This window comes from Poecile atricapillus, chromosome Z, assembly GCF_030490865.1.
Source record: "Poecile atricapillus isolate bPoeAtr1 chromosome Z, bPoeAtr1.hap1, whole genome shotgun sequence".
Lineage (NCBI taxonomy): Eukaryota > Metazoa > Chordata > Aves > Passeriformes > Paridae > Poecile > Poecile atricapillus.
This window is the reverse complement of record NC_081289.1, coordinates 134,030,797-134,048,034: the sequence shown is the minus strand read 5'-3', so window position 1 is coordinate 134,048,034 and position 17,238 is coordinate 134,030,797. Positions and strand designations below refer to the sequence as shown.

The window sequence follows — 17,238 nt, the reverse complement described above, 5'->3', positions numbered from 1 at the left end:
AATGTGTTCAGTTGCATCTCTGAATTCCAGCTCTAAAAAATAATTAAAACATTCCTGATGCTGTTGTAATTTCAGGTGTCTTTGAACTTACCTAACATTTTTAAAGGTATTTTCATGCCATCGAAGAATCAAAAATGTAAGCATCAAACACTCGCCAGAGTAAAATACAAAAGAGCACAAACAGCAATCGCCCAGTACCTGTAAAAAAAGAGAAAACTATCAACACAACCCCAAAAAGCTTGTCCCACACAAATTTCTCCTTAATTACCTACATATTTAGATCAATAGCTATTACAATTCAGATTAAATAAACACAATGTCGTCATTCAGAAATGTAAAGGCTGGCAAGAATGTAAGTGGGGCAGAAACTCAGAGCTGAGCCAGTATGGCTATTCCTATGCTATCATCAAATGTAATATGAACCGAATTATTAAGCCTATGCAAAATGCCAAAGAGGCAGACATTGCTTTGAAAATTCACTGTAGCTTTTGTGGCTCTAATTTAAGTGAGAAATAAAATGATTGCTTTAAGGTTTATTTTTTACCTCATTTTGTATGAAAGTAGCATCCGTTCCAATTTCTTTTTCTTCAGTAGAAGGCAATACGACTGATTCATCAGGTAAAATTTGTGTCCAGTGTCCAGGAGAGTTTTTATCAGAGGCTGTCTTTTCATGTTCTGAGCTCTCCCACAAAAAGGCACATGCTGTAGGAGTAATTAATAGTACTTTTCTGCCATCTCCAGATACATACACGGACAACCTCATTGAACACTCTGGAGAAACAAAAAACAAAAAAAACCACAACAATGTGCCAGGATAGCTTCTGTTCCTTTGTTAGACATAAAATTAAAAAGAATAGAAAAAGGAAATTTCTCATCTATAACAAGAAATGCAAGCTGCTGTGTTAAGTTTCTTTAATTTCCAGCTTCATCACTGACAGCAGACCTTGGGCAGCAGTAAAGTCAGATGGATGTTCACCTCTATGCATCCTATGAATTATCTCTCCCACAACACTCAACAGTTAGAGATGTTTTTCCTGAGATTACCTAAGTGCTCTTGTATGGATTACTTTTAGCTCCTAAATATACTGCTGATCTTCCCTGAAATGACAGAATTTCTTGCACAACACTTAAGTTTAGAAGCTGGTATCAATGATGCTATCCAATACAAGACAATATTTGATACTTAAGTTCACAAATATGTGACTGTATTCTTTCCAGCTAGCATTTGTCATAAAAGCCCACTTAGACAATAAGCTTCAAAGTATACATATCCTGTTTACATCAAATGTATGTCTGCCCTAATTCATAACCTAGTCAGGAATGTTTTACAGTAAAAAATTAACCATTAAAAACTACACTTACAGTATCTGAAACTGAACTATTTGCAGGGGATTACTAAATGAAAAACCTGTACCACTCAAGTGACATTTGCGAAAGTTTACCTAGCACACAAATGATACAAATGCAAAACGATGGGAGAATACAGTTTTTACTAACTTAATAACTTTTAAAGAAAGAAAAACAACTTTCTCTTTATTCCATTTTTTCACAGGATGAATTCAAAAAAACCTACCTTGTGCTGCTGCTACTACTTTCTTGGACTCTTCGATTGCTGGTACAATTTTCAAGCAGTCCTGATCTTTATTCCAAAGAAAGAGCTCTCCTGTTGTAAGTATTCCTGCCAACCAAGCAGCTGTGTTCATTGGGGGAGAGAAGTTTTGAAGGGTATTACTGTGAAGTACTTAAAATTACTTCTCTTCCATCTCAGCCACAGTTTTAAGTGAATTGGCAGAGCATTTAGATATCTGCCTTTACAGACTGTTACAAATACAAACAAAATAACCTGAGCTTATAATGCATAAGGTATTATACTTAACCATTTCCTGACGTTGTTAAGACAACCACATTTTTCAACAATGACTGCAGCGAAGGGATTTTCTTCTTTGTCTTCCCTGACACCAGGTTAATTTCATTTATGTGTTTACCATCTAGAAGAAAAACAGCTTCTTTTTCCTATTGAAAGAATAAAAGAGCATTTAATTTTTCAAAATATTGTTTTCTACACAGGCCTACAGAATAATGCAGAGATAAAAAATGCAAGGGGAAAAATAATTTGAAAAAATACAATAAGGCAGAAATTGCCGTATTAATTTAATTCTTTAGCATATTTGCTTTACAGTACATTATATCTAGCATGAACTTACAGTTATGATGAATTTGATTCCCAAGTTTCAAAACACCAAACTGAGATTACAGTCGTTATTAAGAAATTATTCAAGGTACCTCTGCTAAACTACCTACTAAAATTGACAAAAATTGGACTTTAACTATCTATTGCAGTGTTTAATTTAGTGAGATATTTGCCAGTGACTTCAACAGAAAAAAAAAAAAAAAATCAGCCCCAAATTGCTACATATTTAAATTAAAATCATCGAACAAAAAAATTTAGTGTGATTTTATCAAAGTGTAAGAAAGTATGTCTTTCAAGAGATGCATGATGAAACAGGGGAAAAAGAATCATTCACATTTCAGTGTACTGTAAAAAAGTACCATCAACACAACAATCTAATCTATGGTGTGGGTCCTTTGCGGTAGGAAAAAAAAAAAATGGCTCTGCAATGTTTCTCTGAGAAATTTTTAATCTCCAGCTCATACCAGGAAGATAGAAGTCATTTATTTTATATTATATATTATATTATATATAATAATATAATATATAATATTATAATATTCATATTATATATTTATTTATATTTATGACCCTTAAGGTCACTCAAAGTATATCCTGAGGTTGTTTTTACACCCCCCTAAAACAAATGGAAGTGCAAAATATTATACAATTAAAACTCAGAGTTTATTACACTTACCTGTCCAACCCATGATATGCGAGGCCATGGTTTTCTCTGCTTGATACATGTAGAGATGAGCACATCTAGCTTAATCTCCATTCTTACTAAGCCTCTAGGTAACCATTATACAGAACAGCAAATAATGGCTTTTTCACACGTTTATAGAGAAACTGAAGAAAGAAAAAAATAAATAGACCATAGATTTTTGTTAGCTGGGGTAGGTGCAGAGGAGAGGAATTCAGATGCAAAGTCCTGACTATCTCCAGCAGCTTCCTGCTAAACACACAGAGAACTGATGCTTACCCGTACTTCCAAACTGTATTTTCCTCCGGGCAGCTCACGGGCGATGTGCTGCTGAACGGTGCGGATCACGCTCGCTCAGAAGGAGCTGAGAGAGGAAAGATGAAAGTACATTGCTGAGAACTCCAAACACGCACAAGACCAGGAAAACGTCCTGCAGCCTCGTCCGGCGGGAGAGCAGGAACCCCAGGGCAGGGGCGCCGGCCTGGCACGGGGCCAGCCGCTCACCCCAGTGCGGGGAGCGAGGGGCGGCACAGGCTTCCCCCACCGCCGCCGGCGCCACCCGCGGCAACCCGCGCTGTCTGCGCCCGGCTCAGGGCGGAGATGGCCCCCGGGGCGGACTCCTCCCCCGGGGCAAGAGCAGCGGAAGGTGCTACGCGCCCAGACCGCTGCTCGCTCGGCAGAGCCGGGGCGCTGAGGGAGCCCGGCGCCGCTCGCCCGCGCCGCCGCAGCCGCCGGGCCGGCGCAGAGCGCAGAGCGCAGCGCGCAGCCGCAGCCCCGCCCCAACGGCTCCCGGCCTTCAGGGCGGGTCTTCCTGTGCGGGCCCGGGCGGGCTCGGCGCGCCGTCTCTGAACATGGGGCCTTCGCCAGAGGGGTGGCAGTGTCGCTCGCCGCCCAGAAAGCCGCATGCATCTTGGGCTGTATTCAAAGCAGTGTAGTCAGAAGGATGCAGGGGGCTTGGTCTCTCCTATGCTCTGGTGATACCCCCACGTGGAGCGCTGCATGTAACGCTGGGGTCCCCAGCACAGAAAGGCATTTCACCAGTTGGAAAGGGTCCAAAGGAGTGCTGCAATATCAAAAGCAGGAACACCTGTCCTATGAAGACAGGCTGAGAGAGCTGGACTTGTTCAGCCTGGAGAAACTAATGCAGAAACCTCATTGAGGCAAACTGGTACTTAACGAGGGCTTATAAAAAAGAGGAATATGGGACTTTTTGCAAGGGTGTGTAGGATAAAGGGGAATAGGCTTAAACTAAAAGATAAAATATTTACATTAGAGGTTAGAAATAAATCCTTTGGGGGTGGGGAGGGCACTGGCACAGGTAGGCCACAGGAGTTGAAGATGCCCCATCCCTGGTAACACTGAAGGCCAGGTTGGATGGGGCTCTGAGCAGATTGGTCTAGATTAAGGTGTCCCTGCGTATGGCAGAAGGGTTGAACTATTTGATCTCTAACATCCCTTCCAACTCAGACGATTTTAGGGTTCTGTGAAGTCTCACGCATCAAGAAAACTGACTGGAGACTTGACGATCAACATGACTCTCTCAGTGCGGAAAGCCAGACACCATAGATTGCCTGTGGCAACAGCTCAGAGGCAACAGCACACACTGCTGTGGCTCCATGGGGGATCATCTGTATCAGCGTCAGTATTTGGGGATGAAGGGCATGAGTAACAGCTGGAGACATAGCTGTAAGAGATCAGCGTTCTCTAAACAATACAGGAATTACTGGAATTTAGATTGTCCTGGTTTCAGCTGAGATAAAGTTACCTTTCTTCCAAGTAGCTGGTACAGTGCTGCTTTTGATTTAGCAGAACAATGTTCTGTAACATACTGGTGCTTCAGTTGTTGCACCATAGTACTTACTCCATATAACATGAGGGGGTTGGGCAGGAGGAACCCTCCACTGCTCAGGGACAGGCTAGGCACCAGTGTACCCATGATGAGCAATTGCATTATGCTTTACTTGTGGCTCTTTGTTTTGTTCCTCTCTTTTTGTTACTATTTAGCTTTTTTTCAATTATTAAACAGTTATGTCAACCTATGGATTTTTTTCCAATTTCCCCTATCCTGTGGAAGCAAGTGTAGGAGTGAGAAGTATGATACTTGCTAGATAGGACTAAACCATGACAAGGTGAAATACAAGTAGGGTAGGCTGTCAATGTATATTTCATCACCTTGAAGGAATGGCCTTGATTCCCTTAAAGCAGTTATTGTTTGAAACTCACCTTTGTTCCCACCTTCTGCCACCTTTCCCTAATCTCAATCTTGATTGAAAGTTACAAAAGAAAAAAAAAAAGTAAAAAAATGCAAAGTTACACATTGTTAATGAGCAATGTTTCACGTTCATGTTGGTCTGTTACTTCACTGTGATTATCATCCTTTATTTCATCTACTACATTAACCCACCCTTCTTTCTTCTGATCCTAGTTTTCCACATATTTCCAAATTTAAATTGGGAAACAGAACCTATCCTTTCTCCATCTGAGAGTAGTGCAAGTGTTATAAAAACAAAAGGTTATGTGTGTGGAATTACCTGCTGTCATCTGAAAAATATCAACGGTAACTTGGGATACACTTTGAAATTCTACTACTTGGATAAATTTGCAGTGTTGCCAGGGGGATCCTTTTTCCATTAACTGGAGAAAAAAAACAGAAGACCTAAACTTCAAGTCTGTGATTTGTGTCTGTTCCAAACTTTTCAGTTATTTCTCCAAATCTGAAAATAGAAATTTGTTTAGTAATCACATAGAGTACAGAATGTGGCTGAACACATTTTTATGCAAATATTGAAATTTAGTTAAATACATCAGGCAAGACTTTGGACAATATTTGTGTGAAGAGAACTGCACTAGGACAACCAGGGTAAACACATGACATCCTTGGTATGAAACAGAGCTCAGCAGAAGACAACTTTTGATACTTAAAGATGGTGTATTTTTGTCACTGTGCCCAAGTTTGGTTAGCCCAGGCTAGCCCCTGGCACAGCAGCAGATGTGTGAGCCATCCCCACAAAGCTGCGCAATCTGGGGTACGGCTGATGAGTTGTGTGGGTCAGGCTGGCATGCTCTGTGGCTTTTGGCAGTAAAGAAAGCGCCGAGGATAGAGGTAAAGGACAGAGAGGAGCCTTTGGTGTGAATCCCAGAGAGCTTTATTCCCAAGGTGGATCAGGGACCAAAAAGCCCTAAGCATGGCTGTGCTCAGGATTTTATACAACTCAAAATCAATGGGTGGGTACAAACAGTTAATCAATGGGGAATCCAAGAGGGAGGAGCAAGGGGAGTGGATTACAATGCAGGGACCAACGGGGCAGAGAGGACCAGTCACCTAGGCCAATGGGGCCTCAAGGGTCAGGAGATGGACAGGGAAGAGTCTAGAACAAAGGCCAGAGTTTACCATTATGGACAAGGAAAGGTCTGGAATAAGGGGCAGGTCACATAGTGACAGGCAACCAGGAGCTCGGGGTGATTGGACAAGAGGGGGATTGACATGGACTATTCTGGAAAATTGGGAAGGGTTTTGGGGTGAATGACACAGGAGAAAAGGGGGAAGGGCTTAGGAAGAAACCATTCCATTTTCGGGGGGAAAGATATTCAGGAACAACCAATGGTATAAACAATTAAACAATTAACAATAAAAAACACACCACGAGAATTTGGGTCTTGTTGGATGAGAACAGTGACAGCTGGCCCAATGTACATGGGCCTTCAAGAAGGCGAGAGGGGATTCCTGCCCACACACGTTCAACACAGATCAAAAATGCTCCCTTCTCTAATTTTAAGGGGGTATAATTTTCTGTGGATGCCATTTTCACATGACTTATATGCTTACACCAATTGGCGACAGTATATTCTTTTTTGTACTGGGTAACTGAAGTGAACCTTTTTCAGAGGGGGCATTATACACAAACTGAACACAATAAAACACAGGGGTGGAACCTAAAATTTCAAATTCTTGAGGTTCATCTTTGCCTAAGGAAAGGGTTTTCTGCCAATCCTGCCATGAAGTAAGGGGGCTTGCTATGGGGACTTTTACTTTGTAAGCAGCAAATGAACGAGTAATGTGGTGGGGAGGTCTCAAATTATTAGTGTCTCTATGCAAGGTTTTCACATGATCAGGGAACTCTTCTGGTTTAAAAGGCATCCTCACTGGGAAGGTTGCCATGGGGTCATCTGCTGCCACCATCAACAGGCACAGATGGTCTTGGTTCAGTGCCTGGGCAAGGGTGATCCAGACATTCTTCCTTGGTTGAGGGACAATCCACGCTCGTGAGGACTGGTACAGTAACACAAAACTCCAAAAGAGTTTTCGTGACATGTCAGGGAACAGGATGGTGTTTTTCTGGGGGAAGCAGAAATACATTATTACTCCAAACATTGAAACAGAAACATAATAGAGTCAAGTAGGGGATTGGGTTCTCCTTTTCCTGGGTGCTGGCACCTGCGGAGGGATACCACAGCCACGTCTTTGATTGACTTGGCTGATCGTGACAATGGCTTTGGAATATAGGGCTTAACCCACTTCTGGAGGGCATGGATACGCAAGCATACCCACGTCCCCATGTCACTAATTCATGTGGGCCCTCGACCTTTGCTGTTTCCGGATTCTTTACCAGTACTGGGGGACATTCTCTTTGCTCTTTCTGACTGTTCTTGCTGAAGTGCCAGACAACACGTGGATTTAAGTTATCAAATGAGCAATTAAGGAAATTTAGGGTGAACAATGCCTTGGAGAGCCTTACTTGAGGTGTATCTGTGGTGGTATTGCCCTGCTGCTGCCCCAGGACTCGCTTGAGCGATTGATGGTCTTGCTCAATGACAGCTTAGCCTGTGGGGGAGTAAGGGATGCCTGGTTTATGATTCACTCCCCATTACTGCAGAAATTCCCAGAAGGCCTTGGAGGCATATGTAGGACCATTGTCTCTTTTAATTTCCTTAGGGATCCCCAGCATGGAGGAAGCCTGCATTGGGTGTTTCTGTGGGTCAGTGGCCTTCTCCCCCATGTGGGCAGAGGCATAGACTGCTCCAGAGAAAGTGTCCGCTGACACATGGATCTTCTACTTCCTGCCAAACTGTGGGATGTGTGTCACGTCCGTCTGTCACACCTCACAGCTGTTAAGGCCTCGATGGTTTACCCCTGAACCTAACAATGGAACAGCATGCCTTTGACAGCTGGGACATGTAGCCACTATGGTCTTGGCCTCGTCCCGCCTCAGATGGAATTTGCGTACCAGGCCAGGCAGGTTTTGATGAAATTGCTGATGGCTCAACTTGGCCTGCTGGAGGATGTTTGGCAGGTTGGCCATCTTGACCGGGCCACCCAGGGCATCTGCTCTTTTATTACCTTCTACGATGAATCCTGGCAGATCAGTGTGTGACCTCACATGCATTACATAGAAAGGCTGCTCTCAGTGGGAGACAAGATGGACTAATTTTGAGAGCAGCCTAAAGAGGCTGGGATTTGAGACCTCCTTCAAAACAGCATTTTCCACTTTAGACACTACCTACCCCTACCACATAAGTCGAATCCATGACTAGGTTGAATGGCTCAGAAAACCTCTTGAAGGCCCTGACAACTGCGGCCAACTCAGCAATTTGAGGGGAGCCCTTAATTTCCTCAACATCCATCTCCCACTGCTGAGTTTGAGGATCCCTCCAAGTTATTACTGACTTGTGAGATGCTCTAGACACATCAGTAAACACTGTCAGAGCAATGTCAAGTTCGATGAGTAGCCAGTCTGGTGAGCTAAAGACGATCGATTCAGGGAGCTTGAGCCTGAAAGGTTCATGCACCCTATGTGTGACTACCTGACCCAATGACAACGGTGGGCCCCTGCCGTGGCAGTGGTCAATGGCAGGGGTGCCACGACTACCCTGAAGAAGCCATCCAAAAGGACTGCTCAGGAGCACTGGCACGTCCTCTGCCCGGTGAGTGGTCTCTGCTCAGCGGCGATCAGCAGGAGATGCAGGAAGAGATACTTGAGCTCTGTATGGCATTCCACTGAGCAGTAGCCTTTATTAAAGCAGGGCCCTCCGTGAAGGGAGCCAGTGACAGCAGGACCTTGAACTGGGGAAAACCCGGGGTATTTATAGGGAAGGAGAGGGGAGGGGGAACTTGGATACATGGGTGGATTGATATGGAGGGAAACCAGTGGGGTGCAATATATTACATACATAACTTAATAATATACATAATACATAACTTAACTCAAAGATCTCTGGGAGCGACACTTTTCTCTCTCTGGGAGCAAAGTGCCTCGCCTAAGGAGAATCCCTCCAAGGGAGAGCCAGGATCTCTGAATTGGCCGGTTCTCCGGCCTCCACAACTCCCCCTTCTTTATTTAATAAAAAGGCATCTCCCAGAGATCTAGTCAGCAACCTTTTAAAATAGGAGAACATACATAAGAGAATAATGATGATTAAAAAAATCCAAAAAATGTTTTTAAGGAGGGAGGCAACTCATCCTTTGAGTCCCCAGCTCCCAAAAAGGTCCTCGAACCACTGGGGCTCCTTTTCAGTTTTGAGTTCCTGGACCGTGTGTTGGAGTTTTTGGATGTGGGCGTGGATGCCTTCACTGTGGCTGGACAGGTTGAAGCAGCACAGCCCGTCAAACTCCTCGCAGCTGTGTCCATGGACCAGGAGCAGAAAATCTATGGCAGCTCAGTTTTGTAGCATGGCGTGCCTAACAGTCTCTTCATCTGCCAGGAGGTCGCTCAAGACAGAGGAGGTCAGGTTGGCCTGCTTACCAAGCCAGCACTCCAGGTGAGAAAGTGATGCTGCTCTTGGCTGCACCGGAGCTCCAGGCTAGCTCTACGGTGCCACTCCAGCATGGGCAGTCACCAGGAGTGGGGAACTGCAGGGGAAAGGCGATCCCACTGCAGAACCTTCAGAGCACCGAATCCTGCCAGGCTCTGCCAAATCAGGCATCGTGGGTGATGGCAAAAGGAAGGAGGAGACTCACTCGGCTGTACTTCCCAGGAACAGGTTTATTCAGGAGAGGGGATGAACACAAGGACCTGAGCTGGGAGAAATCAAGACTGAAGAAAGCCCAGAGTGCCTCTGTGCACTGGGTTTTATCTCAGGGGCAGGCACAGTCCAGGGTCCAATGGGAGCTCACTGAGGGAGGGGTGAGAGGAGGAGGTTACAATGTCAGGGACCAATGGGGATACAAAGAAGGCAGGAACATAACAACCAATAACGTGTCGAGGAAGGGATGATATAAGGAACATTCAGGAAAACTATGAGGGGTTTATATAACAGACAACTGAGGCTAAACCAATACAATCAACAGGGGGAAACAAGAACGTACTAACAAGTTTTAACAAATTCTTAACAAAATTAAATAAATGAACTACAACATCTCCCCCTTTCTTTTTTAGAACGAGGAGGAGCAGAGTGTAGGGTCTGGGGGAGCAGAGGGTACAGTTTCTTCTAAAAACCAACCTTCACAGGTTGGCGGAGGAGGAGGTGAGGAGGAGGAGGGTGGATTTAAATCGATATGATTAACCTGGGGTGGACTGGGCAAAAGACTAGTAACAGATTGAACTAAACATCTACATAACACTGCAAACATAGACAAATATCATAAAAATAACGAAGACAACCCATAAAATAGATTTAATGATTGAGGAGAGCCATCCTGATATTCCCCAGCTGGAGAAAATGTTGGTGACCCAGTCCTCTGATTCCTGTTTAATTTGGTGGATCATGCCCTTCATCTCATTTAGGGTTTTATGCACATGAGGGCTTTTGAAGGTGAGGTTTAGGCAGCAGAGCCCTTCGAATTCCCTGCACTCGTGGTTGTGCAGGAGCAACAAGAAGTCGATGGCAGCACGATTTTGGAGGGTGGCTTGCCTGGTAATTTCCTCGTCTTCGAGGAGGTCGCTCAGCGCCATTGATGTTAAATTGGCCTGTTTAACTACCCCACATTCTAACTGACCTAATTCCCCAAGAGCTTTAGCAGCGGATACCCAGGGCAGAAACAGCGACACTGCAGCTCATTTTAGTTTGCTCCAATGGAAAATTTCAGAGTTGCAGTCAGGGTCCAGATCATCAAGGCTCTGCCTTTTGATAGCCGAATTATTCTTTGCGATCCAATTATCAATTTGAGTCTTGTTGGGTGCAAACAGGGACAACCGGCCTAAAGTGCATGGCCCCCCTAGGAGGCGAGAGGGGATGCCTGCCCATGCTCAGTCTCCACAAATTAAAAATAATCCTTTTTCTTGTTTTTGGGGAACGGAATCAAAGGTGGAGGCCATCTTTACGTGGGCGATCTTTTGGCACCACTGTGCAGCTTGAAACTGCTTGTTGACGTGTATAACTTGGGAATAGGGGACAGGGCCAGAGGGATGATAATCAAAATGAAGACAAAAGGATGAGGGTGAAGAATTAAGTAAATCAAATTCTTGTGGCTCATCGGTTGCCCTTTCCAGCTTCTCCTGCCAGTCTCTCCAGAGAAGGAGAGGGTTCTTAACTGGTCTTTTTACCTGGTAGACTGGGAAGGATCGGACAACGCAATGAGCTGGCTTTCCTTGATTAATATTTTGAAATAAGGAGACCATGGCATTAGGGAATTCTGTGGGCTTTAGAGGTATCCCTACCAGACAAGTAGCCATTGCATTTCCTGATGCTCCGGTGGAAAGGCACAAATTGCCACGGTGCAGGGAATTTGCTAACGTCACCCAGACGTTTTGTTTGGGCTGGGGCACGATCCATGCTGCTTTCTGGGTCACCAGGTGTAGCAGGCAGATGGTAATCAGGGCCTTCATCCTCAGGATGGCTTCTCCTAAAGTAAAAGAAAGACGCAAATCAACACTTGCTAATGGACAGGGTCAGAAAAGGGAAGTCAGGATCAAAAGGGGAAACTCGGGGTTTCTTCCTCCTCCAGGATGATGTTCTGCAACTGCTCCCTGGGACACGACACTAACCTGCTTCTCTTCATCTGGTAGCCTGCTGGGGTGCTTCGGGGCAAAAGGTTTCACCCACTTTGTGGGATCCACCTCAGTCCTTGGGGCATGGAAACGCAGGCATAACCCCGCCCCCAGGTCACCAGCTTAAAGGGTCCCAAGATCTTTTGGGATTCTGGATCCTGTATCAGCACTGGTGGGTGTTCCTGTAGTTTGTAGTTTGTGGACTGAAAGTGGCGTACCACTGGAGGGTTTGGATTGTCAAAAGAGCAGTTTAGAAAGTTGATGGTAAACAAGGCTTTGCACAGCCGATCTTGAGGTGTACAGCCTTTCATGCTCTCTTTTTGGGCCAGGACCATTTTGAGCGATTGATGGGCTCGCTCAACAATAGCTTGGCCTGTGGGGGAATGGGGGATGCCTCTTTTATGTTCCACTCCCCACTCCTGCAGGAAATGCTCCAGCTTCCTGGAGACATATTCTGGACCGTTACCTGTTTTGATTTCCCTGGGAACCCCCAGCACTGAGAAAGCCTGCATGAGGTGTTTGCAGACATGCTCAGCTTTCTCTCCCACACGGGAAGAGGTGTAGACTGCACCAGAAAAGGTATCAATAGAGAGGTGCACATATTTAACTCTACCAAATTCTGGGATGTGGGTGACATCCATCTGCCACACTTCACAGCTACCCAGACCCCTGGGGTTGACTCCCAGGCCTAGGGATGGCATTGCTGATGACTGGCATTGTGGGCATGTGGCCACAATGGCTCTGGCTTGGTCTTGCCTTAGATGGAACTGACAGACCAAACCAGGCACATTTTGATGGAACATTTGGTGACTCAGTTTAGCCTGTTGGAATACATCAGGAAGCTGGGCTATTTCAACAGGGGCAGCGAGGGAATCCGCTCTTTCATTCCCCTCGGCTACCGGGCCAGGGAGCTCTGTGTATGGTCTCACATGCATAACGAAAAAGGCTGCTTTCGGTGAGAAATGGCATATATCAGTTTCAAAAGCAGCTCAAAAAGCTGAGGATTTGAGATCTCCTTCAATGCTGCATTTTCTGCTCTTGCTTCTACCCCTGCTACATAGGCCAAATCAGTCACCAAATTAAATGGTTCGGGGAACCTCTCAAATGCCCTGACAACAGCAGTCAACTCAGCAACTTGTGGAGATCCCTCCACATACTTAACATCCGTTTCCCACTGCTGAATCTGAGGATCCTTCCAAGTCATCACTGACTTGTGGGATGCTCCAGACGCGTCAGTGAAAACTGTTACTGCCTTGAGAGGTTTTCTGCTCCTGATCTCTTTAGGAATCACACTGAACTTTGAGTTAAACGATTTATGAGCAGGGGCATGGACTGAAACCTGTCCACTGTAGCTATCCAAAGCAATTTGGAGAGTCTCATTTTCCTGCAGCAATTGGTTGAACATTTCCTTGGTCAGTTTATCTGGGGACGCTCTGTCCTGAGACAGGTACCCGTATGCATGTGAAGTCACACCCGGATATCTCCCGAAGCCTTGCCCTAGCTTTCCTGATAAGTTGAGCCATCAACTCCTGCGGCCTCGTGATACTTTTGGATCTCTGATGACTTAGGAAAACCCACTCTATGATCAAGAGTGGGTCCCTTGAGTCCTGGTCCCATTGATAAATAAGCCCAAACAGGTGTGGCAGATTTCCCAGTACAATAAATTCAAAAGGTAGGTTTGGTTCATACCTATGTGCTTGCCTCTCTACTAAGGCATCTTGTACCTTTTCCAGGGCTTTCCGTGCCTCTGGAGTCAGAAACCTGGGAGAACTCAGCTCCTTCTCCCCCTTCAATAGTATGAAGATGGGCACTAGGTCCTCAATGGTGAGGCCCAGCCAAGGCCTGACCCAGTTCAAAGTCCCACACAGGGAGTGGAGATCCGCCAGGTTTTTTGGATCGCTGTTAATAGCCAATTTTTGAGGAACAGTGGTCCTCTCAGTGATCTGTAGGCCCAGATACTTCCAGGGTGGCATCCTTTGAACTTTCTCTTCCTGGAGTTGAAATCCTGCGGAGGTTAGAACTTCAACCACCAGGTCAAGTGCTCGTTCTAGTAGATCGTCCTGGGGGGCACACACAAGGACATCATCCATATAGTGGTGGATGATGACCTCCCCGACTCTGGCGCGGACAGGAGACAGCAATGAGGAAACATACCACTGGCAAATGGTGGGCGAGTTCTTCATGCCTTGTGGCAACACTCGCCAGTGGAATCTCCTCACTGGGGCTTCTTGGTTGAGGGTGGGCACCGAGAAGGCAAACCGTGGTGCATCATCAGGGTGTAAGGGAATTTGAAAGAAACAATCTTTTATGTCAATTACAGCTAATTTCCAATTTCAGGAAAGCATGGAAACCAGGGGTAGGCATCCCTGGTTGAAGAGGTCCCATGTCTACAATGACTTTGTTGATATCTCGAACGTCGTGAAGGAGCCACCACCTGTCTTTCCCTGGCTTACAGATTACAAAGACCGGGGAATTCCAAGGGCTGGTGGTCTCGACTATGTTTCCTTTTACTAATTGCTCCTCCACAAGCTCGTTGAGCATCTTCAATTTATTTTTCCTTAGCGGCCACTGGTCAATCCAGACCGCTGTATTAGTCATCCAGTTTAGTTTCTGGAAAGGGCGCTCTACAGTGGCCGCTTCTAAAAATCCCGAGGGGTTTTTGGGATCTCAGTTTTTACCCCCCGTTGGGACATGAGATCTCTCCCCCACAGGGGAACCTGGTAGTCTGCACCAAATGGGCGTAAATTAGCCAATTGCCCATCTGGCCCCGCAATTTGAACCACATTCTTCGAGACTCGAGCTAATTGAGCACCCCCTATACCCTGAATTTTTCCAGCCATGGGTTGCAATTCCCAATGTGACGGCCATCTCCTTTCGGGGATGATCGTCACATCTGCTCCCATGTCAAGAAGGCCTTTCATATTTACTATTTTGCCCCCTGCTTAACGCTGCAGTCTATAATTGGCTTAGTTTCACCCACCACTTCTGCCCAGTAGACGCCCGGTGCGTAGTCATCGACCAGGACATCTTCTGGTATGGGAATGGCCTGCACGATGATCTGCTTTTTTGGTAAAAAGAAGGGTGGGTAAGTGCAGCGCACCAGAAGACTGAGGTTTTCTGGACCACCTGGAAAGGTAATTGGGGAAATCTCAATCTCTGGGGGTGTGAATTTGGTGTCCCCGATGACGATGTACTTACAGTTTGGTCCCTGGTCCACCAAAATCCCATCCAATGGTTCCACATCAACTACCATCCAGTGTTTGGATTGGAAGAGAATGTCTTTTACAGTGGTTAAGTGTTGTGTCCGGCTACAGTCTTGTTATTGACCTCCTGTAGGTCCTGCACTAGCCCATAGCTTCCATCAGCCTTCCTTACGGCCAAAATAGGTGTGTTGTGCGGGGACATACAGGGCTCTAGAATTCCTTCTTCCAGTAATTGTCTGATTATCAGCGCCAACCCCTCTCTTCCCTCCAGTGAGATGGAGTATTATTTAACCCTTACTGGTGGAGTATCCTTTATCATTTCCACTGTTATGGGGGGTATCCTTAAAAGTCCTCTTTTTCCTTGCCCAGCCCATACTTCCGGGTTAATTTCTTTCATCTCATTTTGGGTGAGTGCCATGATTTTTACTACCATCTTCCCATCCTCAAGAATTACTCCAACTCCTAAACGAGCTTGAAGGTCCCTCCCCAATGAGTTACTCTCCAGCTTTCATAAGTAAATAAAGTTGACTTTGTATCATTTAGAATTTCCCCATATCTCTACATTTTCAATCACAGGAGCTCTGAATGGTTTCCCTTCTGCTCCTATTACTTCACAAGTCTTTTCACTTAAGGTGATCCCTGATGGCAGTTTGTTTATACTAGACCTTTCAGCCCCAGTATCTATTAGAAACTCCATATCCTCCCTCAATGGATCCACTTCAAAGTTTGCCAAGGGCTCTGTCAGATGTTTCATGGGGTCCTCCTCCACTATATAAAGCCCTTGACACCCCTAATCATCACCTTTCAAAACATTCTCCAAAGGGTCCTGTTCTTTAGCAATGGCTTCATCAAACCCCAGCTTTTTACAGTCTTTCTTAAAATGCCCAGCCTCATCACAGTAGAATCAATGTCCTACTCTTGGCCTCCCTAGTCTTTCCGGATACTTCTTCTAAGGTTTTACTGGCTCTGGCTTCTCCTGACTTGCTGATGCCAGTCTTCCTTTTTCTGATTCTACACTTTCTTTAGCAACTGCTACCATTATCTTAGCTTTTGTCTTAGCTTTTTCTTCTTCTCTCCGTAAATATACTCTAAGGGCTTCCCTTAGGGGAGCTCATTAATACCTTTTTCTTGACAGTCTTCCATCCTCTCTAATTTCTTCCTAGTATCTGGCCAGGCCCTTGTACAAACTGTACTTTTAAAAGCATCTGGCCCTCTGGGCCATCTGGGTCAATGTTCGAATGCATCTGGAAATTCCGTTTTAATCGGTTCAGCCATGCTGCTGGCATTTCATCTTTTTCCTGTGAACGATCGAACACCAATTTAGTGTTGTTCCCTCTGGGGACTGACTCCTTTATGCCTCTCACCATCACGGACCTGTAGTCCCTCATGTTCCTCCTCCCTTCTTCCTCATTGGGATCCTAGTTGGGGTCTGTTAGGGGTATTTTTTGATCTCCTGGAGGCCCTGGTCTATTCTCTTGTTCCCAAATCTTCATTCCCACCGCCCTTATTAGTCGGACCTCCTCTGGGGAGAATAGTATGTTAAAAATAGAATTAAGTTCTCCCCATGTATATGTGTTGGGTCCTAGGAATTGGTGGACCTGATTTGCTGTTCCCACCGGGTCCTCTACCAAATTCCCTATTTCCTTTTTGAAACTTCTGACTTCTGAGGCGGTCAAGGGAACATTCACAAACACAATGCCACCAGCTGCTCCACCCATAGGGACCTCCCTAAGAGGGAACAACTTTTCTGCCCTGCAGGTCCTGGACCGAGTATTACAATACGGTCCATCATCTGCCTTGGAATCATTAGCTTGAGAGGTAAGGCCTTGTTGGGGGTTAGTGGTAGCATCAGACCATAGGGTGACAGTATGTGAGGAATCACAAGAAGTTTGTGGAGGTGGTGACAGTTTGCTAGGATCCCAATTAGGAGGGGGTGAAGGAATAGCAATTGGGGAAGGATAATGGCTGGGGTTGTATTGGAGGTGGTCATTGGAAAAGGTGGGGGCGGTAACAGAAGCATAGCTGAGGGAGGAGTCAGGAGGACTTGAGAGGGAGCCGGAGGTGCGATTGGAGGGACAGTAGGAGAGTTTGGAGGGGGTAAGTAATCGAGGGGGTCCCACTTTTTGCTATTCCCCTCCTCTTTTTCAATCTTTTCCTTTCTATTCTGCAGCCTACAGATCTTTGTCTCCTTGTCCCTTGCCACATTTTCTAACCAGCACGCAGTGTACCATAACTCCT

The 17,238-nt window shown here is 45.6% G+C and overlaps 1 protein-coding gene across 1 annotated transcript in view; it reads right to left on the bottom strand.

The window, feature by feature from the left end:
- CPLANE1 (ciliogenesis and planar polarity effector complex subunit 1) overlaps positions 1–2,948 on the bottom strand; it is a 56,645-nt gene extending 53,697 nt beyond the window's left edge. The window contains exons 1-5 of the mRNA XM_058827044.1: positions 2,868–2,948; positions 1,878–2,013; positions 1,574–1,693; positions 545–771; positions 92–198 (exon numbers count right to left, since the gene is read on the bottom strand). Coding sequence (XP_058683027.1) covers positions 92–198; positions 545–771; positions 1,574–1,693; positions 1,878–2,013; positions 2,868–2,948 — 671 coding nt within the window. The remainder of the gene's footprint in view (positions 1–91; positions 199–544; positions 772–1,573; positions 1,694–1,877; positions 2,014–2,867) is intronic.
- Positions 2,949–17,238: the final 14,290 nt, after the last annotated feature.